The sequence below is a fragment of the Melanerpes formicivorus genome, unplaced genomic scaffold (assembly GCF_026170545.1).
Source record: "Melanerpes formicivorus ecotype bairdi unplaced genomic scaffold, bMelFor1.0.p_v2 SCAF_1, whole genome shotgun sequence".
Classification (NCBI taxonomy): Eukaryota; Metazoa; Chordata; class Aves; order Piciformes; family Picidae; genus Melanerpes; species Melanerpes formicivorus.
The window spans coordinates 3,126,239-3,151,591 of NW_027142353.1; the positions used below are offsets into that span (position 1 = coordinate 3,126,239).

The window sequence follows — 25,353 nt, forward strand, 5'->3', positions numbered from 1 at the left end:
CTTTATTATAATACTTCCCCATCTCCACAAGTCCAGTCAGGCTCCTGATGTGCGCTAGGAATCATTTGCTGAAATATTGCCACAAAATGTTCTGCTGATTTGTAAAAGGAATTATAGTTTTGTGACTACAGTTTTTCTAGACTCAACTTTGAATATGTATCTTGTTCTAGATCCGATTCTATGAAGTAGTCCACTCCTTAAGGAAAGAACTAAGTGACCTACAGATGAAAAAGGAGAGCTTAGTAGAAGAGCTAAGTGGCTACAAATCCCAACTGAAGTCTCTTACAGAGGTTTGTGCGCCTTAATTACCTGAAGAAACGGTGTAGATATGTATATGTACTATGACAACCTCATTCTCCAAACTATTATTCATGTATAAGAGAGACAAGCTTTTTTGCTGTATAAAAATTTCTGATGGGAAGAGGGGTTTGAAAGGGAGGGAAAGGGGGAAACATGCTATGTATGTCCTGACATAACATGTAATTTTGTGTTATGGGTACCCTGAAAGGCTTTCTCATGAGACCGTTCAGGGTGGATTCTTGGCACCTTTGTTGTGCTTCCTGAGTATAAGGTTCAAGGTGGAGAAACTGAGGCAGGAAATCCATCCAGCAGTAGTTGAAGATGCTATGATGGTTCAGTGTGTAGTTCTAAAGATGGTGATGTCTTGGTAGTAATTTGCTTTACCTTTTGTTGCATCTTTCTTCTTATGCTTTTCAACTATTTATATTTTAATTTTTCTATTCTATACTAAAAAGAATTTGATTTCAGAAGCACAGGAACAAATTGTCTAAATGTATTTAATCTTTTATTTTCAAAGCATAAAGGAGTTGAAGCAATAGAAGGAAAATGTTGTTTTAAAGGCATTTATAAATACTTGCAGTATTTATGTATACAGCTAGGATGATTTCTGCCTTAGTTTACTTCTGCATAATCTGGAGTTGTGGTAAGACAGTTTTGGATACCCAGAGTACATATATCAATGTCATGGTTGGCAAGGACTTAAATGCCACTGTCATTTTGCTGCCTTTCATTTACATGAGCATTTTCCTTCATTGTACATTTAATATGCTCTGATTTAATACAATTCTGCAGGAGTACTTTAGCCTTCTGAGATAGGACTGACATCTGTGTTAATTTTTGCTGCAGCAATTTAACAGAATAGTAGATAACAGTAATTAAAGTTGTGCTGGAATCAATTTTTTTTTTTTGGTACATTGACCTTTCTTTAACGTAAGAATTTCTGGGGTTTACACCACATGGTGGCAGTATCCACCCTTCCTACTGATTCAGTTTTCCAAGTTTGAAGTTTGCTATGCTTTTCCTTTTGATCCTGCAAGCACTAGAATGTTGCCTGTGAACTGAGGTGGTTCTTTGAATGCTTACACACTGTTTGCATAAGTATGCTTAAAATGGGAGACAATTAGAGTGAATACCTCGTTTAAAAAACAGGGGAAGAGATCCAGATGTTGCAGTGTCACAAGAAAATGAGGCTTACAGTTGTGGATAAAAAAATACTCCTTAGGATTCTAAAGTTTTGGATGAGGTCACTTGCTGCTTTTCTTCCATATGTGCAAAAAACCCACCAAATCCAAGTCATCACCTTATCTTTTTTGCATAGGAAGGGTGTGTTTTGGATGTTTAATGAGATGTGACCTGATACCAGGTATTTGGTATATGGAGAGAGAGACTTAAGAGTTTCTGTATTTTGCTTCTGGCAAGTTTAGATTTGACCCTAGTGACTTGATGAGCGTCACTGTAACAAGGTACTTCAGGCTCTTTCAGATAATAAGGTAAGAGGTGCATCCTCAGTATGTGGTGGTACTTTAGAATTTCTAGTGTGCTTAGTACACTGCAGTGCTTGCACATTTCTTGTGGCTTGTGAAGTGGTTTCAAGGTGGATTGTTGGGGTAACTTATTTGACCTGTTTTGGTAGGTACAAGCTTTATTACAAGGAAATTTTTTTAGCAGAAAATAAAGCACAGGTCATTCAGAGCTTAAGCTCTCACACTCTTCTTTTACTGTTGCCTTGTTGGGTATATTTTGGTTGGTTGGGGTTTTTTGGGGGTGTTTGGTTTTTGGGTTGTCTTTGGTTGTACAGGGATTTTTTTGGTGTTTTACTTGTTTGATTTTTATTTTTTCCATGGTATTGCAATCATTCCATATTTCCAGCTGCATGAAACATAGCTGGTGAAGTTTCTTGCCTGTTGTTTAATAGCTTGCATTCTCCAAATCCTTCCTATGGTTTCCCTTTCAACATTCCTTAAATTTTAAGCTTTCTCCAACAGTTGCAACATTTCAGCTCTCTACGTAGTTTATCAAGAAAGTGTCTGTTCTGGGTTTGGAAAACTGAAAAAACAACATCTGAAATACAGTCATCACTGCAGTTAAAACTATCTTTTTTTTCCTCTCTATGAGAATAAACCATTTCATACAATAAGCATTCCTTTTCTTCTGCTATTGCAGATAATCAAAGCTCTTTCTAATGAGTTTCAACATGTTCAGTGTGGTTTTTTTTTTTCTCTCTCTTTGTGGGACATGGGAAAGAATTAAAATACATGCTCAGTCTAAATCTTTCTATTAACTATTAATGGCTTGAGGGTGGAGGATTTTGCTGGCTTTTCTGGTTGTTCATGGCTGACAGACTAGGTTTGAGTAAGTTTTATATATGTAGATGTTCACCCAGAAATAATGTCATGAGAAATATGAGAGGATTGGGTATAGATACTTAGGAAAGTGCATCTAGCCAACAGAGGATTGAAAAAGTGTAAAGAAAATCCAAAATTCTGTAATGTTCAGCCAACTCTAGGAAAATTTTGATGTTAAATGAATTAAGAGAACTGTTGCCTAACATAAACTGTTATGGCTGTAGTGCTTTAATTTGGTCAGTGGAAATGATCTCTAATTATACTGTTCTGTTTCAGAGTGTGAATGTAAGACTCTTCTTCTCTGCTTATGAGCATTTGTATACTGGTCTGCTAGAAAGCAAAGCATCACAGTTCTGTTCTCTGAATGATATTATGAAGAGCCAATATTGCTTACATAAAATCAGGTTTTCAACTAAGTCTTTTTAGCTATATGCTGCCATAATTTTTTGTGTTGTTGGGGGGTGGGAAAAAAAATCCCACAACCACTTAACAAAGTCCAAACAAAACTCACTGTTGTCACAACACAGCTAGCCTGGCACAAAAGTGAGTGCAGCAGCCTGGTATTGTAGGCTTTTAGCCAGGTGAGTTTCTAAGCATTCAGCAGTACCAGTTAGGAAGCTTGGTTCTGTAAAAATTGAAGTGTCATTGTAGCCTTGTAGAAAGTAATTAGAATTCTAAGACTTGACAAATCCACATGTTATTTTTCTCTAGGCAGTTCATTAATTTGTATTAGTAAAACATTTATACATGACTTCAGGGCATAAAAGACAACTTTCAAATGTTTGTTGCCCATATTTGTAGCCTATGTATATGAAAATTAATTTTATTTGTCCAGAAGGGGCAGAAGGTCCCAAATGTGTGTCAGCTTCTGTTAACCTTCATTTAATTCTTAGTGTGGTGAGGACTAAGGGTTCTACACATTGGCCACAACAATGCCATGCAGCGCTACAGGCTGGGGTCAGAGTGGCTGGAGAGCCACTCTGACCCCAGGCAGAAAGGGACCTGGGGGTGCTGGTTGACAGTAGGCTGAACATGAGCCATCAGTGTGCCCAGGTGACCAAGAGGGCCAATGGCATCCTGGCTTGTATCAGGAACAGTGTGGCCAGCAGGAGCAGGGAGGTCATTCTGCCCCTCTACACTACACTGGTTAGGCCACACCTTGAGTACTGTTCCAGTTCTGGACCCCTCAGTTTATGAAAGGTGTTGACTTGCTGGGATGTGTCCAGAGAAGGGCAACAAAGTTGGTGAGGGGTTTAGAGCACAAGCCTTATGAGGAGAGGCTGAGGGAGCTGGGGTTGCTTAGCCTGGAGAAGAGGAGGCTCAAGGGAGACCTTATTGCTGTCTACAACTACCTGAAGGGAGGTTGTAGACAGGTGGATGTTGGTCTCTTCTCCCAGGCAACCAGCACCAGAACAAGAGGACCCAGTCTCAAGATGCACCAGGGGAGGTTCAGGCTGGAGGTCAGGAGGAAGTTTTACACAGAGAGAGTAATTGCCCATTGGAATGGGCTGCCTGGGGAGGTGGTGGAGTCACCATCGCTGGAGGTGTTTAGGAAGAGACTTGATGGGGTGCTTGGTGCCATGGTTTAGTTGATTAAATAGTGTTGAATGATAGGTTGGACTCAATCTCAAAGGTCTTTTCCAGCCTGGTTAATTCTATTCTATTCATCTTAACACATTGGTACATATGGCTTATTTTTATGTTTACCCTAAATAATGGATATACTTTAACACTATAGAATACTTCCTCCTTAAACCACTTAACATGCCATCATTCATAAAGGTGCATTTTTAAAATGGCAAAGGCTCTGTCACATGTCTTTAAAAGTGTTGTGTACAAGATAGCTGGTTTCAAATATGTGACATACAGATGCAAGTACCCCATTACACAGTGCAAACACGACTTATCTTGCAACAGGAAAAGGCAAGAGCACTTCAGTTCAAATTGGAAGATTAAGTTCGGATATCCTCTTCCATTCTGCTGCTGACACCATGCTGGAATTCATACATCCTTCATAGAGTGGGCTATTGCAACTCAGTATTACACATTTAGCTACTAGTGGATAACTCAAGTTGTACACGCATATATATAATTATAAAAATAGATTGGTTAACCTCTACACAAATTTGTTGTAAACAGCTCTAAAGCATTAATTGATAGTTAAATATCTGCAAAATTAGGTCCTTCTAATACCTGAGACCTAAATTAAGTTTTGAACTTTAACAAATCAGTTGTTCATGTCATATAACAATATGATAACTACAGTGAAGGGGAAGGAAGTTAGTCTACTTTTGAAAAGTGATACTAAGACTTACCTAAAGATTCAAAGTGTTAAATAATTAAAGGAAGCAAATTTTGGTGTTTTTAAGATATTTACTGTAATTCTTGAAGAAATAGTAATTCTACTGCATAGGTGACCATTTTTTAACTAGCCAGTCTTTTAAGTGTCAAAGCTTTCATTTAATCACATGAAGAAATGTGGCAAAGGCAAGCTAATAAGTGGTCCATATGCTAACAAACAAAACCCTCTGGATGGTAATGCACATTCCCAGGCAGCAGGTACACAAGGTTCTGGACTTCCATAGTGATGCATCTTAAAGACATACAATCAAGCTGCCTGTGCTTAGGAAGAATAAGCCTTGTTTTGCATGTGATAGAGCTAATTTAGTTTATCTTGAACTGATTTTAAGATCTCTGCAATGGAACGCTTTATCTTTCAATTTATCTTCAGGAGATAGCTTCGGAGCCTTGATGAACAGCTTTATCCTGCTGAAGCAAAAAAGAGAGCTTTAAAAAGGATCAAGATACAGAGCGCTTTAAAGGACATGAATGAGGTCCTGGAAATAACACCAATAAATAAAAATAAGTAAGCCCACAAACCTTAAAAAATGAAAGGACAGACAGCACTTCCTCACAAGGAACCTGACTGCAATGATCCTGCCCACAATCAGGGCTTTTCTTCATCTTCTTACTAATTTTTGCTACTGCAGTGTAGCAACTCAGATGAGTGGTTAAAATAAACATAACTTATGTGGAAGATGAACAGGCAAACATTGTCTACAGAAACTGTTAACAGAGCTGACCAAGCAAACTCTTGCTAACCTATACAGGTGACTTCTACAGAGCACGTGCAGCATTTCTTACCAAGAAGTGCTTCTTTTTGGTTTAAAAACACTTTTGACAGACAAGTGTTTCAAGAAGACCTTTTAGCAGCTTTTCATGTCTGAAGGGGACTGCTTACAAGTGTATGTAGCGATAGGACAAGGGGTAATGATTTTAAACTGAAGCAGGGTAGATTTAGATTGGATATTAGGAGGATGTTCTTCACAGTGAGGATAGGGAAATACTGTAGTAGGCTGCCCAGGGAGGTGGTGGAGGCCCCACCCTGGAAGCACTCAAACTTGATGGATCCCTGAGAAACCTGATCTAGTTAAAGATGCCCCAGCTCATTGCAGTGGGGTTGGACAAGATGGCCTTCCAAGGTGCCTTCAAACTTGATGCATTCTATAATTTTATGGTAAGAAAGACAACTCTGAACTTGCCTGGCTTGCACCATTTAAAATCCAAACTAGTAGACAAACTAAACATTTAATGACAGACCTTAGTTTTGCTGTTATCCTCCATCTGGAATAAACAGCAGCTTATTGCAGTCACTGAAATGAACATTTAGCTAAATTTCAAGTACAAAACCTGAGTGACAATTTTTGATTGCTCTTAGTAACACATAATACATGGTAAGGATTAGGTGATCTTTCAGAAAGCTTTTGGGGATATGAAGACAAACAACAGAAATGCAGGGAAAAAATGAATCAGCCAATCAAGCAGAAGCAGCATGACTTCTCCACGCTGTCTATACAGAAGCCTGCAGAAGAAATCTTTTTAAAAGATTTTTATTAGCCAGTACCAGAACAAGAGGACACAGTTTCAAGCTGTGCTGGGGAGGTTTAGGTTGGATGTTAGGAAGTTCTATACAGAGAGAGTGATTGCCCATTGGAATGGGCTGCCTGGGGAGGTGGTGGAGTCACCATCAATGAAGGTGTTCAGGAGGAGACTTGATGGGGTACTTGGTGCCATGGTTTAGTTGATTAGGTGGGTTGGATTGGTTGATGGGTTGGACGCAATGATCTTGAAGGTCTCTTCTCTGGTTTATTCTATGTAATTTCATCTTTGAAAGATCACTTATCACAGGAGAGCACCTTCTGTTCATATTCTAACAACCCCAGGCAAATGTAAAGGTACTATACTATTGTGAAAATCAGTTCCTTTGAGTTATTTGGATGAAGTAAAGATAACATTTTGCTCCACTCTCTTTTCATAGCATGCATTCAAAAATTATATTCAATACAGTATTTATTTGAATACAACTGCCAAAAAGCAGGGAAGAAGTTATGTATAACGAGATGAATAAGACATCCCTTCTAGTGTGTTGACATGTATATTGGTAATCTGCTAAGGACTGCAGATAGGACACTATCTGACACTAGAAATTATAAACAAAAATGTTGAGCTACTTCCAAAATAGAAAAAGCTTTGCAAGAAAGGTAAGAAAGAAAATATTTGGCCTAGGTGCCCCTACTGCAAAAGAAAAGGCGGAGAATAAAGAGCTCTTTCTCTCTGGATCTAAGTTGAACAGAATTTTTAGTGAAATATTCTCAAGTGAAGGGAGACTCAGGGGTGACCTTATTGCTCTCTACAGCTACCTCAAGGGAGGTTGTAAACAGGCAAATGTTGGTCTCTTCTCCCAGGCAGCCAGCACCAGAACAAGAGGACACAGTCTCAGGCTGTGCCAGGGGAGGTTTAAACTGGATGTTAGGAAGAAGTTCTACACAGAGAGAGTGATTGCCCATTGGAATGGGCTGCCCGGGGAGGTGATGGAGTCACCGTCATTGGAGATGTTTAGGAGGAGACTTGATAGGGTGCTTGGTGCCATGGTTTAGTTGATTAGGTGGGTTGGATGAGTTGATAGGTTGGACGTGATGATCTTGAAGGTCTCTTCCAACCTGGTTTATTCTATTCTATTCAACCTTGAGACCATTGTATTAGAGATTAGAATTAAGACATTTGGTACTTCTGCATTTCTGAGCAACAACTAGCAGTCTATGTGAGTCATACGGCTATATGACAAAAGAAGTAGAAAGACATCCATTAAAAAAGGGAACTTTCACTGATACATACCTCGGGTTTTTGAGTCTTGGAAATGTTACAAGTTAGTAGTTATTCATAGAATACTTTTCTTTCAACCTTTTTTTTTCCTGAACAAGTTAAATATGAAGAATAATGAAGGAAAGAAGGCACATTTCTCACCTGAGAATGAGGCCTCATCTGTCCTTTCTATAGAGATGTGAAGACCAAGTTATCAAAGCACCACTTGAAAAAAAATTGATGTTCAGGATCTGTGAAAAGGTTCTAGTGTGCAGTCTTTAATTACTGATGCACAAACTTGAGAAGAAATGTTGGAGAACACAGTCCTTCTGGAGTAGCAGCAGTACTCTCAATTTTACAACATTCACATACATCTAGTGCCAATTGATCCTTTGAGTGCAATAGCTTAGCTCATTCTTTGAAGACTATAGAAACATTTTTCCTCCAGCTGGGAAACATTATCACAGAGAAAATCGTTAGGTATGTCTAGAAAAACCTGACAGCTACTAATCCCAATTCAGAGATGAAGTCGTAGAAGAGATCTTTGTCCTGCATACATACAGATTTGTCTGTAGGCTAGCCATAGCTTTTAGATAACTGTCATACTATAAATTTGATTGCAAGTCCTGAAGGCAACTTTACATAAAAAGTAAAGAAAGCAAGGCCTGATAAAACTGTATCAAGACTGAATTCCAGGAAAACATTGCCAAGAAACTCATAGCCAGAAGACAGCAATACCTAATCTTATAGAGCTACAAAGAAAAGCAGAATTTCCTTCTCAGACTCTCCCAGACTTGAGAGAAACATGCAAGTAGTAAATTACATCTCTTTGAAGAAAGGTTCTAACCACTCTGGAAGCAAACAACTCTGAAAATAGTACACTGATGTTCAGCATGGGAACGCACACATCAGCAACTGGTTTTGTTTCTGGGAAGCTCCTGGTAATACAACACTACAGCTGGACTTTCTGTACCTCCAGAAGTGGTGGCGCCAACATTATTTGTTCTTGAAGTACTGAACACTGTAAAAGGAGGACTGAGTCTGTACTGTACATTTGGTAACTACAATAACACTGTTTTTACCAGTTCCACCACCTCCTCCCTGTCTGTTGCTGCTGCACTGGTCTATACAACTGTAACACAGAAAGCCATAAACTTAGTGGCAGTACTGCAGAGCCACTTATACACACAACTTCAGACAATAGTGACAAAGATCTTTTGACGTTAACTGTGTTTATCAGACTATGTTCCAGTGCTATAAATCAGTCTCCACACACTATTCTCTACCAGCTGTCAGAAGCAGCTCCCCACCCTCATGGGCCTGCCTTACAGATTCAGCAGGCTTTAAGTGCTAACTCAAGAGTAGCCATAGACAATAATCAAGAGGGCTTTGCTACAAAGTTGCCATTTTAGTGGTCTTAGAATAGAATATAGCAGTTTGGAAGAGACCTTCAAGATCATTGCATCCAACCCATCATCCAACACCACCTAATCAACTAAACCATGCAACCAAGCACCCCATCAAGTCTCCTCCTAAACACCTCTAGCGATGATGACTTCACCACCTCCCCAGGCACATTCCAATGGCCAATCACTCTCTCTATGAAGAATTTCTTCCTTACATCCAGTCTAAACCTCCCCTGGTGCATCTTGGGACTGGGTCCTCTTGTTCTGGTGCTGGTTTCTTAGGAGAAGAGACCAGTCCCCCCCGCACCTGGCTACAGCCTCCCTTCAGGTAGCTGTAGACAGCAATAAGGTCTCCTCTGAGCCTCCTCCAGGCTAAGCAACAGCTGCCTCAGCCTCTCCTCATAGGGCTTCTGCTCCAAACCCCTCTCAAGCTTTGTTGCCCTTCTCTGGACACGTTCTAGCAAGTCAACATCCTTCTTGAACTGAGGGGCCCAGAACTGGATGCAGTACTCAAGGTGTGGCCTAACCAGTGCTGAGTACAGGGGTAGATGTCATATCTGTACTGATATACCATCCAAAATCCTCATGAAAACTTTCTCAGTGTTGCGATTCTGTGGCTGTGATCTAATGTGATTTTTCTTAGTGTAAGTGAAAATTACTAGATAAAGAAAAAAAAATCTTGTTTATCAACGGAATAGTTACATAATAGTTTCTTGTCTCAGTACGTTAGAAGTTGGAAGGGATCTCCAGAGAGGGGTCCAACCCCCCCGCCAAAGCAGGATCACCTAGGATAGCTCACGGAGCTTTTCTGTAGTGTTTTACAGATACTTAGGTGTTTGGGTTTTTTTTCAAGAATGCATTTTTGTCAGTCTTTGGCATGGTACTGTGGATTTGATCAAAATCTTCATTTCTCTCTCCATTCCTAACCTAGAGTATTATCCTTGTGTTGATTCCTCCTTGGAAGCTGTATTTAGTCAGCCACTCCATATATGCTGTTGTCCTAAACTGTTCTTATCTGTTAAAAACTAGCTAGACACAATTGTTATGCTTTCTTATAACTGTGTGAAGCATGGCTTTCAGTTGATTTTGAAAAATTACACAATGCCTCTCTCTACAAGGTAAATGCAATGGCTAAATGGTTGGTTCAATAATCACATCTTAAGGCAGTCATTTGGTTTTGTGTTCTCCTTCAATGAATAATATTTGATATCCATTTGCTATAACTGGATTATTGCTTATCTAGCATTCATTATTGAGCTTGCCGTGCATCAACCATTGCAGGAAAAAAAAAACAGAACTCAGCAGTAGTCTGAGGAAAAAGAATACAGAAAAAATCTGGATTCTAGGAAGGTATTCTTAAATTTTTAACAAACAACTCTTTTTTGCTGTCTGTCAGTTTTCCCTAGTAAAGGGGGTGAGCATTATGGTTTTGTGAAAAAATAACTAGGTAGTACAGCTTTTAGGACAAGCAAGTAGGTTAGTTTGTGAAAATAAATACCTACTTCATAGGAAAACTTGAGAAATGGAGTCTGGATTAGGGATTAAGGCACAAAAGTCATCTATTCCCATAAGGGATTAGGGGAAAGAGTGTGGTAATTATGAATTCTGTTTCCCTTCAAAAGGAATGTCCAGTGTTGTAAAAAGACAAATGTTTCTGCATGTTCTCTTGCTTTTGGTCCCCTTTTTTCTAGTTCCCATAGTTTTCTTTTGGGGTTGTTTTGTTTTTTTTGTCTTTTAACTTCCTTCACAAAAGCTTTGCATAATATGCATCAGCAAATACAAGTTACAAGACAGAGTTTGGGGAAAAAATGGCTAAATTTTTTTATGTAGTGGCAGAAGTTGCCAAACTTTCTGAATCCCCAATTCTTTTTTTCGAAATAGATCACCAAGTACCTTCAACAAGAGATTTGTTTGTGAATGTTCTAAATGAGGTGTGACTCCTGTGCTTCTACTATAGGCTTGTAGTCTACTGGCTGTATATATGAGGATTATTGGTCTTGGAAGTTGTGCTAATGGAGAAATATGTTAGAAAAAAATGGGTATGTTAATCAAGCATTTAGAATTAGCTAAAAATACATTGAGTATCAATACAGCTGTTTGTTCTGTGACATGTGATGGATTTCCAAATACCGAGACAAATGAAAATAGTCCTATATGGATATTCATAAGAGGTTTTCACCAGTCTTGGTGTTTGCTTTAAGTAAATATCAGTGTAGCTGTGACAATTTCAAAATGTTTTTACTTTGTAGAGCTATGAAGATGAGAGGAGAAGTCGGTCAGAGCTTGAGGTTAGATGCCAACGTTTAACACTGGAGCTGGCTGATACCAAGCAGATGATTCAGCGAGCAGATTACAGACAAGAGAACTATGATAAAGTAAAATGGTGGGTATCTCAGTGGTTCAAGTGTTCTACTTACATACAAATGTTAATTGGTAAGCTTATTTTTTTGGCAATGCACACCACAGATATTTTTCCTTACCTCAGTCAACAATGTTTCATTTATGTCCTTGATTATATTGTACTTGTGAGATAAACAGCATTTTGAAATCTGATGCATCAGTTTACCTTCCTGGAAGTTTATCTTTAGGGATTTACTGTATTTTTAGAAGAGCTTGCCAGTCTCAACTCAAGAAGTGGGAGCTGTTGATGCCAAGCATCTTAGAACAAGTACTCTCTTTTTGGTTTTTTCTTTCCTATGGTCTAACAAAAGGTCTTGTGCTCTACAGTGTCGTACCTACATAGTGAATTAAGAGGGTAGGACCTTGGAAATATGTATAATTTAATGTATCCCTGTGACTATAAATTTGAAAGGGCTTTTATGAGGACTCCTTTGTCAGAGAATTTTAGGATTACCTTAGTAAATTCACTTCACTGCAGGAATTTCCAATGTCTCTCTTAATTTTTAAAATACAGATTTTATAGTTTAGCTTGTGACTTGAATGCCACTTTTGTAAGCACCAATTGCAAAACAGTGGAAATGGATTTCTTATTAATGCATTCACAGACATACTTCACAGTACTGCTCCCAGAAGGGTTTTTTATTGAGCTGGCAAGTACAAGAAATCTGGTGTTTGGCACATGTGTTGGGGAATGGATTAAAAAGTGGGGATTATGAATAGAAGACATCCTGTTAGCTCTTTTGTTGCTCATATGGAATGAACTTAGGCGCAGTTACTGACACAAATCATTTTTCCAAAGAAATCAGCCTCCTGGATAACTCTTCACAGCTATACATAGTAAAACAACCTTGAAGTATACCTGGAAGCTTGTTGCAAATAGGATGGATTGATGCTATGGTTTGCTTCCCGTATGCAACTGCATCTTAGTAACTGGTTTGTAGTAATGTTCGTGTGAATAGCCCCAGTGTTTAACAGTGTGCATTTAAAATAGTCCTTGAGTTGAAAAAGGCATGACAGAACATGCCAAAACTATGTTTGAGAGAGTAGGTTGTGTTCATCTGGGTAGGCACAGATGAAGGGGAGGGCCTCTGAGCGCTGTTGGCATAACTGCATGAGGATATGTGGGACCATTGCAGGAGTTAATCACTTCCAGGCTTGTTTCTGCCTCTTAAAGTGCTATGTCAAATCATGTAGTTCTGGTGTACTACAGGTCATCTCAGTTTTAACGCTGTGCTATGCTTAATATCAAAATAAGTACAAGCTTATACTGGCACAATCATTACTCTGTTCTGACAGAGTCAGATAAAGACATAGAGCTTCTTCTTTATGCATCTGGAAAGCACTTGTATTCAGGGCACCAACGTAATTTTTACAGCTGTGTCATGTATATTTTAAACATGAGAGGAGTAATACAACTCCTCTGCTATCAAGGGAGTGTGTACAAGGGAGAACAGCAACTGAGAACAAGCATGCATTGCTTTCTGTTAGATTAGGAAGATGGCAATGAAGTTACTTAACTTTTTCATCAGACTTTTCTGCCTGCTCAAGATTATGCTGTGGGAAATAGCATAAAAAGATCAGTAAGGCTGAAACTATGGGCAAAGGGTGGTCACAGTTTGTTGCTGAGAGGAGATGTGTGGCCTGTAGCTGTACTAAAGAAGAATAGTCACAGGAGGATGAAATAATTTTGGATGGGAATTCAGGATTGTTATAGTTCAGGATTATTTTTTAAAACACTTAGACACAAAGAAAATTCTTATATATAAGATGATACTGTTGCAGATATTAATATCTAAAAAAGGTTATATTATCACTAATTGTCCTATGAGTGACTGGTTGGATGAAGCTTGTTTCATGAACTGAAAGAAAGCCAAGAAATAATGAATTCACAGGATTTTTTTCTTTATACTTAATGTATCTTAAAGTTTCCTATTATTTTAACAGTGAACGTGATGTATTTGAACATGACTTGTCAGAACTCAGAAGAAAATACGAAATACTGGAGGTGTCACACAAAGCACAAGCTAAAGAAAGAAATGACTTATCAAAAGAGGTAAAGTTCTTATTTCTGTAATTGCCTGTTTCTTCACCTTAGGAATTGGATTCTTTGTCTAGTCAAGTCTGTTGATCACCTGTAGGACCATGGAAGAGTTTAAAATAGAATGGCCCTCTCCAACTCTCCCATGTAGTGCAGAGTCAACTTAGGTCTGGTTACTGAGGACTATGTCAAATTTTGAATATCTTAAAGGATGGAGGTTTGACTGCCATTCTACATGGTCTGTTCCAATGTTTGTCCACCTGTTTTACAGACACTTTCACAAACTTTTGTTCTGTCTAGACATCAACAATACATAGTCTTCTCTCTTGTGACTCTCTAGTAAAATAATGGTACAGTTATGTGGTAGTTTTAGGCTATACCGTTAACATTTTGTTGCAGATTTTGAGCAGAAAAGTGAAAGAATGCGAATAAATCACTATTGGATGTAAAAGGAAAACTAAAGATAATTCTAAACGACTCCATTGGAGAAATATCTGCCATAAGACTGACTGTACCAAAACATTCTGGGGGGTTCTCTCCTCTGCTCGCTTTGCTTGGGAGAGTTTAATGTGCTTCTGATGACCTTGGCTGCATTATTTTGGATAAGGCTAACTGCTACTTTCTCTCTGATCCTTTCTCCACGGGGAGTGGGGGCAGAGGGACAGTTTCCCTCTTTTTGACCGGGGGGGGGTGTTGTTAGTTAATTGTAAGTATCTGTGTAATATTGTCAATACTGTATATTTTGTACATATTTATTGCATGCCGTTGTGGGTTATAGTTTTCCTTGTAAATACAGCTTCCATTTGCTTCCAGCTGAGCTGGTCTGGCAGAGTTAATGTTGGTGGGAAAAATTCAGCCCACCACAAGCTGCCAGAAATTTCCATCAGTTTGCCTTTACAGAAGTTAGTCCTGTGTCAGGACTAGAGAGACTGCTATTCTGGACATCTTCTTGCTAGGGTACTGCAGATAGACAAGAGGAATTCCAGTACTGTTTCCCTTTTAGACCAGACTGCCTACTAAGACTGTTTTTCTTAAACATGTCTCTAGTAGTCTTTGAAAGCCTTTCTTCTGAGAAAATAAATAAATGCCTCTTACGGCACAGTGGTGTTCTCATCTTTGCTAGACTTCCAGTGAGTTCTGATCCAGTTTAGATTAGTTACTTCACTCAGATCTCTGTCACTGCCACCTGATAAGACTAGTATTTAACAGGGAGATGTTTCTGCTGCTCCAAAGACATTTCAATAGGCCTGTCAGATCAAGAGAACTGTCTCTTGCTGTTTCTCTGTTCAGTAATTAATTTTATTAAAAGTCACAAATTGTGTTCAGTGATGGCGCCCTTACTGGGCATAGGATAACTTGTGGGTCAGGGGACTCAGAGAAACCCATGTAGAGAATGTTTGCAAGTCTACTGTCTTGAACTGTAGGGCTTTTGGTAGTTTATACCAGTACAGGCTTTTATTACTCAGTATCCGTTTTTGCATCTGAATTGTTTATTGGGAGGATTATTTCATTGAACCTCTGGGATTAATTGTTCACCTTAAGTAAGCTAGTCAGGATAGAATCATCCAAGCCTGTCAGAACCACTATGGCATTTTTCCCTTCATCTGCTGTCAGTGTGACTCTGGAACAGCTTTATGGGAGGGGGAAGAAATATTACTGAATGACAAGAGAAACTTTTTCAGTTTCTATCCTCATTGATTAATTATGAGATGGTTGTTCTGTATGACTTCCATGCAAAAAACATTTTCCAGGCTGTATTTCTGTGTAGAAATCATTCAATGAAACACCGAAAGAAACAGAGAAATAATTGGTTGGCTGTTCTGAATTAATTTGTGGATTAATGTAAATACATGATATGTGAGTTCATGAGAATGTGATATGCAAGGTGCACTGCATGAGAAGGTTGTTCTTAATGCCTGTACTGGTCCATGTAAGAATCAAATGGAGGGCCTCTGTGTGTTAATGCTTTGGCAGCTGAGTAAACAAGACCAGTTACACCTGGGAGACTTTGGGGAGGTTGTGTTCCTTAGTGACTCTGCATAACTGTGCCACAGATAAAATAGTGGCTGTAAATATGATTTTAAAGATAGCATTTCTCTGCTTAATTTTACATGTAGCCATAGAGATTCTCTGAAACACTAGGGAAGAAACAGAGTTTGTCTTAGAAAATCTCTTTTATATCAGTCTGAAGTCTTTGTTAGGCTGTTTATTCATCGGTGCTACAGCACTGTAAGAACATATAGCAATGGCCAGAAAAAATACTGTTGTGTACATCAAGTTTGTATGTATTCATCAAGTACTGCAGTGTAGTAGCAACAATGGCTTTGTTTGTTTTTTTTGTCATTAACTCTATACTAAATTAATCTGGAATGGATTAAAAGTATCACTAATTTAAACTAAAATACCCCTTCAATACTGTGTGATTACTTGAATCTCTTGGCAGGTCTTTGGTGGTTTTTGTGTATACAGATACAGTATCCCAAGATGTGGACTAGAAGAGCATATAACTCTGTATTCATTCCAGAGGAGGACATATTGGATGTCTGTGTTCACTGTGCATATATATTGATAGCCTGTTACTTTCAGAGAGAGTAAGAGGAAAGTTGTGGTTTTGTTCTGAAATAAACCAAAGTATAGGATGGCCATTTAGACCTTACCCTCTGTAGTGCTCAGCAAGTGGGCTGGTACTACAAAGAACATTTTTTTTGGTATAAGTTTTCAGCTGTTTAACTAGTTGCTACATGTCTTTGACTTGAATATCCCCCTTAAGTAACCCTTAGACCTCTTATGACTCAGGGTGATATTTATATAAAGATGTACATGATGTCTTTATAGCTTTTGGGGACATATTTCTGTTATTAATTTATCATTCTTTGAACTTGGCAAGGGACATCCTCAGGAGCTTAAGTGAGGTGTTGAAAATGTTTTGCTATCATGACTGAGGTGTTAGGCCACTCTGGACCAGTGCTGTTATGCTCTGTGGCTATTCTCTGCACGATGTTCACCTTGAACAGATGGAGACGACTTTTTTTAACAGGCTTTTTCTTGGAGTAGTAAAGATGGCTGATTGGAAAGGCTGTTGCAGAGACTCACAAGATATTAATGTTTCCACCTTGACATCAGTTCAGGTTTTTGTAGCAACATAACACTGAATGAAAGTCAAAACAAGGCATGCATAGCTATCTTGTCCCTTACTGCTAGTCCAGAACGTTACCTTGTCCACAGCAATCACAATATATGTCCACTAGCAGTTTTACTATCTCTTTATTGAGCAATAATCACTCTGGTACCCTTAGATTTTTGCTTTTTTCTTACTAAGAATGTTGTAGCCAGTATGATGACAGATTAACACCAAGACTCAACATTAGTATTTCTGACACAGTACTATTCAGTACTATCACTATGCAATACTTAAGTACTATTTAGATAAACAGACACTTTTCCTCTTTTTCAGGTGCCAACTAGAAGAAATAAATCATTAAAAACTCATAATAGCTTTATTAAAGTGGTTTTTTTTCAGTTTAAAGCTTCACCAAATTACTCATGTTAAATGTAAGTTTAAATAGTTTTAGCTTTTTTGGTTCAAGTGATTTCACGGAAGAGAGTTAAAATGGAATTGCAAATATGTGTACATAGGCTAAATACTTATCTTGAAGTTCACGTTAAAGTGTCTTTTTAATGCCTTTTACAGCTGGCAACCATACAACAATCCCTTAACTTGTTACAAAAAGATAAAGATTATCTTAACCGCCAGAACATGGAGCTTAGTGTTCGCTGCGCACATGAAGAAGATCGTCTTGAAAGACTTCAGATTCAGCTGGAGGATGCCAAAAAAGCCAGGGAAGAAATGTATGAAAAATATGTTGCATCTAGGTAAGTTATTGTGTGTTCACTTCTCTAAGTAGGCAAGTTATTTAACTGCTTTCCCTTGCTTATTACACAAATTCTGTTAAATGAAATATATTTTTAAGTTTTAGAGAGCTAGTCTGTATTTGTGTAACTAGAAACAGAACACTTTTGTTGGGTCTTACTGTGTATCAGGAAAATATTTTGTTAAACCTTTGATGTAACACCATGGTAGTGAAGATGTCAATGTTGAATGTTTATGGCAACTGCCCTCATGGGTATATATTGAAATTTATGGAGGTAGCTGTAGTTACAAAAAAGTGAGTAACTCCTTATGTTACATATCTTCCCCCTAACCCAAATGATCTTTATTAAATCCAGGAATATTTGGAAGACAATCCAAACAATTATTGCAGGATGAAATACATTTGGTCTTCACAAATGTTTAAAATAGAACATAGAATGTTTCATGTCAGCTATTAGAGCTTATCAGTCTTTTCATATCTTAAGTTTGAATACAGATTCTGTAAATTTTGGCCTTGAAGTAGGCCAATCATTGTATGCTGCCACAATGGTAAATAGTGTAGTAAAGTCCTTAACGCTGTTTGAATTGGTGTAGTTATATCTATGGGATATTGAACAGGAAACACTATACTGTTCAGTTGCATATCTTGTGTGTGATGCTATACTACAAAATTTCATATTGTGTTCCCTGCAGGACTTTAATTCTAAGTCATATGACTAAATAAGAGTGTCATCAAGCCACATTTACATTTTTTTCTTATTCAGAATGCCAGCGTTATCCAGTTCAAGTTATTTCCCTACATCTAGATTCCAGAAAACATCATCTTGGTATATCTCCCCAAATTGCATCAAATATGTGCCCTTATGTACTTCATTAATGAATATAAACCCTTTTTTAGTAGTGTTCATTAACAAAACATCTGTGGATTGAATGAAAAAGCTTAAAGTACAAAGTAGGCTCAGCTTCTCTTCAGCTGCTGTCTTCTGTCTGAATCAAGAAGCTGCAAACAGCATCTGAGTCTTGTGTCTTTGTATAACTAAGATGAAGTGTGCTGATACGACTCTCCCATAATACAGTTTAATGACAAATAGTTATCTAAGTGGAAATAGAAGAGCACTCTACAGAAATTATCAGCTATGGAGTTCCAGCCTGTATCAGAAGTGGTTTTGAAGCTCTCTTTCTTTTCAGTGCAGTTACTTTTTAAACTTTAAAAAAAAAATTGTTTTCCATGCATATTTCTTAGAACTATGTTCATCTGAAACTTCTGCATTTTAAATAATCTTTATAAGATATGCTTTTTAAATGGAGTTTTAAAAAAATCACATGTGTCTCAGCAGTCTTATTCTAGAAATATGCTTGTAAGCAGTGTGTTTTGTAGCAGAATTTCTATTTTTAGAAACCACTGTGAAATCTTTATCCTGTAATAATGCAGAGGCACTTTTACAGAGCTCTCTCTGAGGAACCTAGAAAGAGATGTGTGTAGCTTGTCTCTACCACAGTTTGGGATACTGTGCAAGCCTGCTTTCTCTAGAAGGTCAGAGGTCTGTCTCTTGCATTTTGATGCTAACTAGAGAGAAATTCTGTGACTCTTACTTTGGCTACAGAAGTCTCAATACTGTTATTAGGATTCCGTCTGTTACCAAATCTCTCTTGACATCATTGATGTTGTTGACTCTCTTCATGATGCTGATTTTCATAGGACAGATGTTAGCTGTAATTAATAATGTTTAATAATTAAATGTTTGCTCTCCTTAGTAACTGTTATTGTCTTTTGCAAGAGCCATAAGCATAGCAGTGTAGCATATTCAGCAGAACATGTAGTACTGCACTGCAGCTTGGGCAGCATAAGTTTTATTCAAGGGTCTGCTGTTGACCTGCTGATGAACTTCGTATAAGTCATTTTGTAATATAGCTGTGAAAAATAATATAAGATAGGAATTACAGTTCACATAGTTTATATCATCATAGAGTTGTCAGGGTGAGAAGGGACTTCAAGGATTATTTAGTTCCACTGCCCTGCCATGGGCAGGAACACCGTCCACTAGATCAGCTTGTGCCCAGAGCCACATCCAGCCTGGCCTTAAAACCTTTCAGGGATGGGGCTTCCACCACCTCTTTGGGCAACCTGTCCCAGTGTCTCACCACTGTGAGAAGTGTGACAATGCCAGCAACGAGCAGTGTGAGCAATCTGGCAGTGTAGGCCTGGAGCCTGACATGATGGTAGGCCATGCTCAGCATAAGTGCAGAAGTGGCTAGTAGTGTAGCAAAACAGTGCTGTGCCTGCAGCATGTAACTAAAACAGGACACTGGTAGCTATAAACACAGAAAGTTATCTGGGAATAACAGGATGCGCACCTACATCAACAACTTCGCCTGTTATTAGTAGTTTGACCAATGATCTATAATAGTGTGATGTGTGGTCACTCGTGGGGAACCAATGAAGCTATGCCAACAATGCTCTCTGAGTCTATATAAGCTGGAAAGGTTCCCTTAATACGCACTCTCTATATTAGCTCTCAATTAGCACTATGCTATACTTGTACTATACTCACACAATACTGGAACAATAAAGGAACAATACTAGATCGTATTGGTCATCTGTATTGACTCCAGTCTCCGTTGCTGACAGTGAAGAACTTCTTCCTAACGTCTAATCCAAATCTACTCTCCTCCAGCTTGGATCTATTCCCCCTACTCTTGTCACTACCCGACACACTAAAAAGTCTCTCACCAGCTTTCTTGTAGGCCCCCTTAACATACTGAAATGCCACAATAAGGTCTCCTCAGAGCCTTCTGTCCTGACAGAACAACCCCAACTCTCTCACCTGTCCTCATAGGAGAGGGCCCTTCTCTAAACATGTTCCAGCATGTCCATATCTTTCTTGTAACAGAGGCTCCAGAACTGGACACAGTGCTCTGGGTGGTGTCTTGTGAGAGCAGTGTAGAGGGGGAGAATCACCTCCCTCGACCTGCTGGCCACACTTCTCCTGATGCAGCCCAGGATATGGTTGGCTTCCTGAGTGGCAAGTATACAGTGGCAGTTCATACTGAGCTTCTCATCCACCAGCACCCTCAAGCCAGGCATTTGCCCAGCCCATATTGATGCCTGGAAGTGCCCCAACCCAGATGCAGGACCCTGCACTTGGTCTTGTTGAACCTCATGAGGCGGGCTTGGGCCCATCTCTCCAGCCTGTCAAGGTCCCTCTGGATGGCCTCCCTTCCGTCCAGCCTGTCAGTCTCACCACACAGCTTGGTGGTGTTGGTGAACTTGCTGAGGGTGCACTCAATGCCACTGTCCATGTTGCCGCTGAAGATGTTAAACAAGACTGGTCCTGGTACTGATCCTTGAGGGACTCCACTTGTCGCTGGCCTCCAGTGGGACACGGACCCATTGACAGCCACTCTTTGGGTGTGGCTGTCAGGTCAGTTCTATATAATTAATAAAAATATAAATAATTTTTTAAATGCTAATGTAAGATTCCTTTTTTAAAACAGTGGTAACAGTGTCCTTTTGTATAGTGCTTCAATACCTGCACATTGTCTACTAGCTCTGGAAACCATCCCTTTACATTTTCCCAGGCACATGTACACTGTGGTCCCATAGTGAGGATTCCTGTCAAACAATTTAAAGCGTCCATCTCTCAGGTCCAATGTCTCCAGTATTAGGTTTCTTATAGAAAGCTCTAAAGAACCCTGTTTGTTTGTTAGCTAAATTAGAGAGGTACGAAAGTAGAGCACAAGAAAACTGTACCAACTCACAGATGTTGATTGCTACTTGGAGGTGACATCAGTTTGTGTAATAAGCTTCTATTTGCAACCTTTTGAAGAATGTGAAGCTTTATAAATTCTCAGTTCACATCTGGATCTCTTTTGGTTGGTGTAGTTCAGAAACACAGATGATTATAACAAACTCAAGAATCTATTTTTTTGCAATAAAGAATCATTTGCCTTCTGGCTTGGCATTGGGGTATAGGCTTCAGGACCCTGAGGGATTAATATGCCAAATTTTTAGAAGCACACACTTCTAAAATATGTTGAGATTGTGGTAAGATGAATAGCAGCACCTCGTAGCTACGGCTCTTGGGAGTCCGTGTATGCACAGACCAACACAAAAGATTTCCCTTTGTACGTTTAATCTTAAAACACAATCCATAGTTGCACTGAGATGCTCTGATCATGTTTAGTTTATTTGCAGTGTAAAGACTTATGAATAATAGGGCTTGAAAGAAGCTCATTAAAGCCTGCAGCCTGAAGAAGACAAAACAATTTACTAAGGCAAACCCATTTTTAATTTCTGTCCAAGGTGAAGACCGTAAGAGCAGGTCCGTAATGAAAAGTGCAGATGATAGTCCTTTGCTTCGGCAGCAACTCGATGGTGTTTATTAAAAGGCATCAACAGGGCACTCAAGTGATGTACTTGGAATATGCCCTTTCCATTGGTTTATTTTAGTCATCATAAAGGTGTCACTTTGAACTGTCATCTGGTGACATCACCACGAGCATTCAAGACTTTTTTTCCAAGACCTTTTTGATGTGTGCTTTATGATTTATTTTTTTTAATTATTATAAACTTCTTTATTAACATTTTGTACAGTGAAGTATTGTGCTGTAGTGTGGTGCAGTTGAGAAAGGAGATAAATTTGCTTTTACCTTGAAGGGTCACCTGAAATTCAGTGTCTCAATAAAAAGAAAATGGGAAAACTTGGAGAGCAAGCATTCTGACATCTAAATATTTGGGGGCTTTTACTTAATGTGAAGGAGCTTTTGGCTAGCTGAAATACTGATTTTGAAGTGTTATATGCTATCACACAATTGGAAATTGTAAGAACTCTAAAACCTTTTATAACCGCCCATTTCTTCATAGACATGGTTTTATTTCCAAAGCTGTGATTTCTACCAGTTGCTTCTTTACTGATTGATTATTCTCGGACATTAGCTGGAAACTATAAATGTTAACATTCATTAAGTATTGACAACTTACACCTTTTCTGTAGTTTTGTAGGAGAAATTGTTTTATGGGATTTCCTACAGTCTCTCACAGGCTTCCAAAGTTACAAAGACATGTTAAATTAGTTTGTCCTGAAATGTTCTGGTAACTGCTGCTCAAAAACTTAAGTTGTACTTCAATTCATGTGTATGTCATATTGGCAGGATAAATTCCCAAATCCTAGGGGTTTTTGACTTCACAAATCTCCACAGTATGTCCTCTTAAGTGTTTTTTGTTACTTCTCCCCATATGAGGTGCAAATGGCATGCAAAAAAGTCTTGTACCATGAGAGTACTGTAAGTTAGCAAGTTAATCAACCGTTAATCAGTGATGAAAAAGGTAAAGTGTGGAGAGCAAGGTATTAATTTTTAATTTTAAGTGGTAATTTATTATAAACACTCATGTAGAGACTGACAAAGAATGCTACATGATTAATGAATGTCAGATTACTTAAAAACAATTAAACACTACGCAGAAAGCTTTTATTTATTGCCAATTAAATATTACCTACTCCTGATTAGTTTTTCACTGAACTTGCATATTAATATAGGCTATTTGAGATGAGAATGAGTAAGAATTAAAGTACTATGTAAAGTTAAGATGTGCTCTGTTGTACCTTAAGTTTTTATATTTTGGCCACTGCAATTAATTTCCCGTTTCCATGTTGTATATTTGTTTTTTTGCAGAGACCACTATAAAACAGAATATGAGAAGAGACTCAATGAAGAGTTGGAGCAAATCAGGTTGAAAACAAATCAAGAAATTGATCAACTAAGGAGCACTTCAAAAGAGATGTATGAACGTGAAAATAGGTAGGGAAGATGGTAATTTTTGCCCTGCTCAAGTAATTGACTTCAAGTGCAGTTTTGTTCCTAGGGGTAATCCTAGTTGACTTCTCTTTGAGTGAAAATTTAAGTTCAGTTCTAAAACTGATGAGATACTTTGAAAAACTAAAATGAAATTATACTTGTGCAGTAAATATATGGTGTTATGTTTATTATTAAATGATAGGCATCAAACATTGTCAATGAAAAGTATTATTACAATTCATGTTCTAGATGAACATTAGTGGTCTGAAGTTTGTTTAGATGTATAATGTTAATTAATTAGTACAAAATGCATTGGTTTACCTGTCATGCTGTCTAGGCAATCTTGAAACCATGCTGGGAAACCAGAAGAAATGGTGGTAATGCATAAAATAAAACAGAAGAAATGAGAAAAGCAATGAACAGATTGTTTACAGATTGTTTGCAACATTATGATTAAAAAACCCCATTGATTTAATGTAAAGTATTATAACACTTCCTTTTGAAGAAGATCCTACAAAGACCTCCATACTGAATTTTGTGTGTGTTGAATTCTGTGGAATTACATGCAGAGTTAGGCACATACAAAAGCCTTTAAGGATCTAAGGATCTGGAGTTTTGGCACTGGATTTCTTGTTGAGCTTTGTTTTTGCCCCTTTTTTGGCTTTAAAATGGGAGGAGTGCTTAGTAGTTCATTATAACTTCATTGTAGATGTCCTGAAAGTCTCTTCTGTGGAGAAGGAAATGACTGTAGTAAAAAGATATTTGTGGCATCAGCATCTGTTCCTCTAATAGGTAGTTTACAGCTTGGAAGAGTGAGAAAAGAACGTGACTCCTGCTGTCTGTATTCCAGTCAACTGAAAGGTTCTAATTAAAAAAAATAAATTACATCACTCTGTAGTTTTGCAAGCGTGAGTAAAATACACACACGTACATCCACACCGCTTCCTGTATGCAAATCTAGTCTGAATTGCAAAGCATGAATTTAAATCTCCTCTGTTTGTGGAGATTTGACAAGAGTCTGTATATAATTGTGAAAGCTTCTGAAAGATATTACATTTGTATCTGGAAGCAATTTACAAAAGGTTTGTTCCTCATTTTGAAATAATTACTTCTGAAATGTAAAGCCCTTAGGTTTGACTTCATATTTTGGGGGGGGGAAGAGGATTTTCGGTGTATGCTCTTTCTATAAAATACTAAGAAAAATAATCACTGTAAGGCAGTGCTTCCCAGTCTGAGGTGCTCCTCAATGGTGAAACAAAAGGAATCCCAAATTGTGAGCAAAGGAGTTTGCAGTGAATTTGTTTGATATGGTGAGATGCTGATTGTGACTGAAAATAAAGCCAAGATACTGTTTTCATCTTTGGGCTCAAAGCATGGAATAGTATTACAGCTAATATTCAGTTACATTTACTTTGCCAAGCCTGATATTTTCCCTTGAATTTATTGGCATTTATTTTACACTTGGATGAGTCAGTTCAAGAAGCTAAAACAGGGGAGGAAACCAATAAAAAGGTGATGCTTTCATTCTTAATTTATTTGGGATCAATTTTGCTTGCTTGGTTGTAGTAATCATTGGCTATGTTTGCATTAGAAAGCATGAGTGATTTCACAGGGCAGGTGAATGCATGGGGTTTGGCTTTGGATTAGCTGTAGTGTGTTCCCATAGATCAAACACTATTCAGTAGCTTTGAGTCTGTTAGATGCTCTCCCTCAGTGCATCTTCTAACTTGGTTCAGTCTGACTGGAATTTAGTTTGTGCAGTCTAGAACAGTTTTGGTATGCAAACTAAAGTCCAATAAATGTCAGTTGCTGAGAGATTTCAAAAGCTAATATAGATGCCCTTATGCTTCTGCTTCCTCATCCCACCTTTCTTTTTTCCCCCCATACCTGTTCGCAAATCTGTTAGTAGTGTTTCTGTCCTGTTTTAACATTGTACTTTCACTTGTGTGGCAGACTTGCTAAATACCTGATGGTCTATATGGCCTGTATGTGCAACCATCATGTAGGTGCTTTACCTTTTTCAGAGTTGCAGTCACACAGTCTAAAAACTGGCAG

The 25,353-nt window shown here is 38.3% G+C and overlaps 1 protein-coding gene across 7 annotated transcripts in view; it reads left to right on the forward strand.

Annotated features, from left to right (window-relative positions):
* The window catches only part of PIBF1 (progesterone immunomodulatory binding factor 1), a 152,223-nt gene that overhangs the window by 19,327 nt on the left and 107,543 nt on the right, over positions 1-25,353 (forward strand). For 6 of the 7 annotated variants that reach the window (XM_068150832.1, XM_068151251.1, XM_068151161.1 and 3 more), the window contains 5 exons: positions 171-290; positions 11,443-11,576; positions 13,538-13,646; positions 17,323-17,504; positions 23,176-23,301. In XM_068150832.1, coding sequence (XP_068006933.1) covers positions 171-290; positions 11,443-11,576; positions 13,538-13,646; positions 17,323-17,504; positions 23,176-23,301 — 671 coding nt within the window. The remainder of the gene's footprint in view (positions 1-170; positions 291-11,442; positions 11,577-13,537; positions 13,647-17,322; positions 17,505-23,175; positions 23,302-25,353) is intronic. The other variant, XM_068151075.1, reaches the window with a different exon arrangement.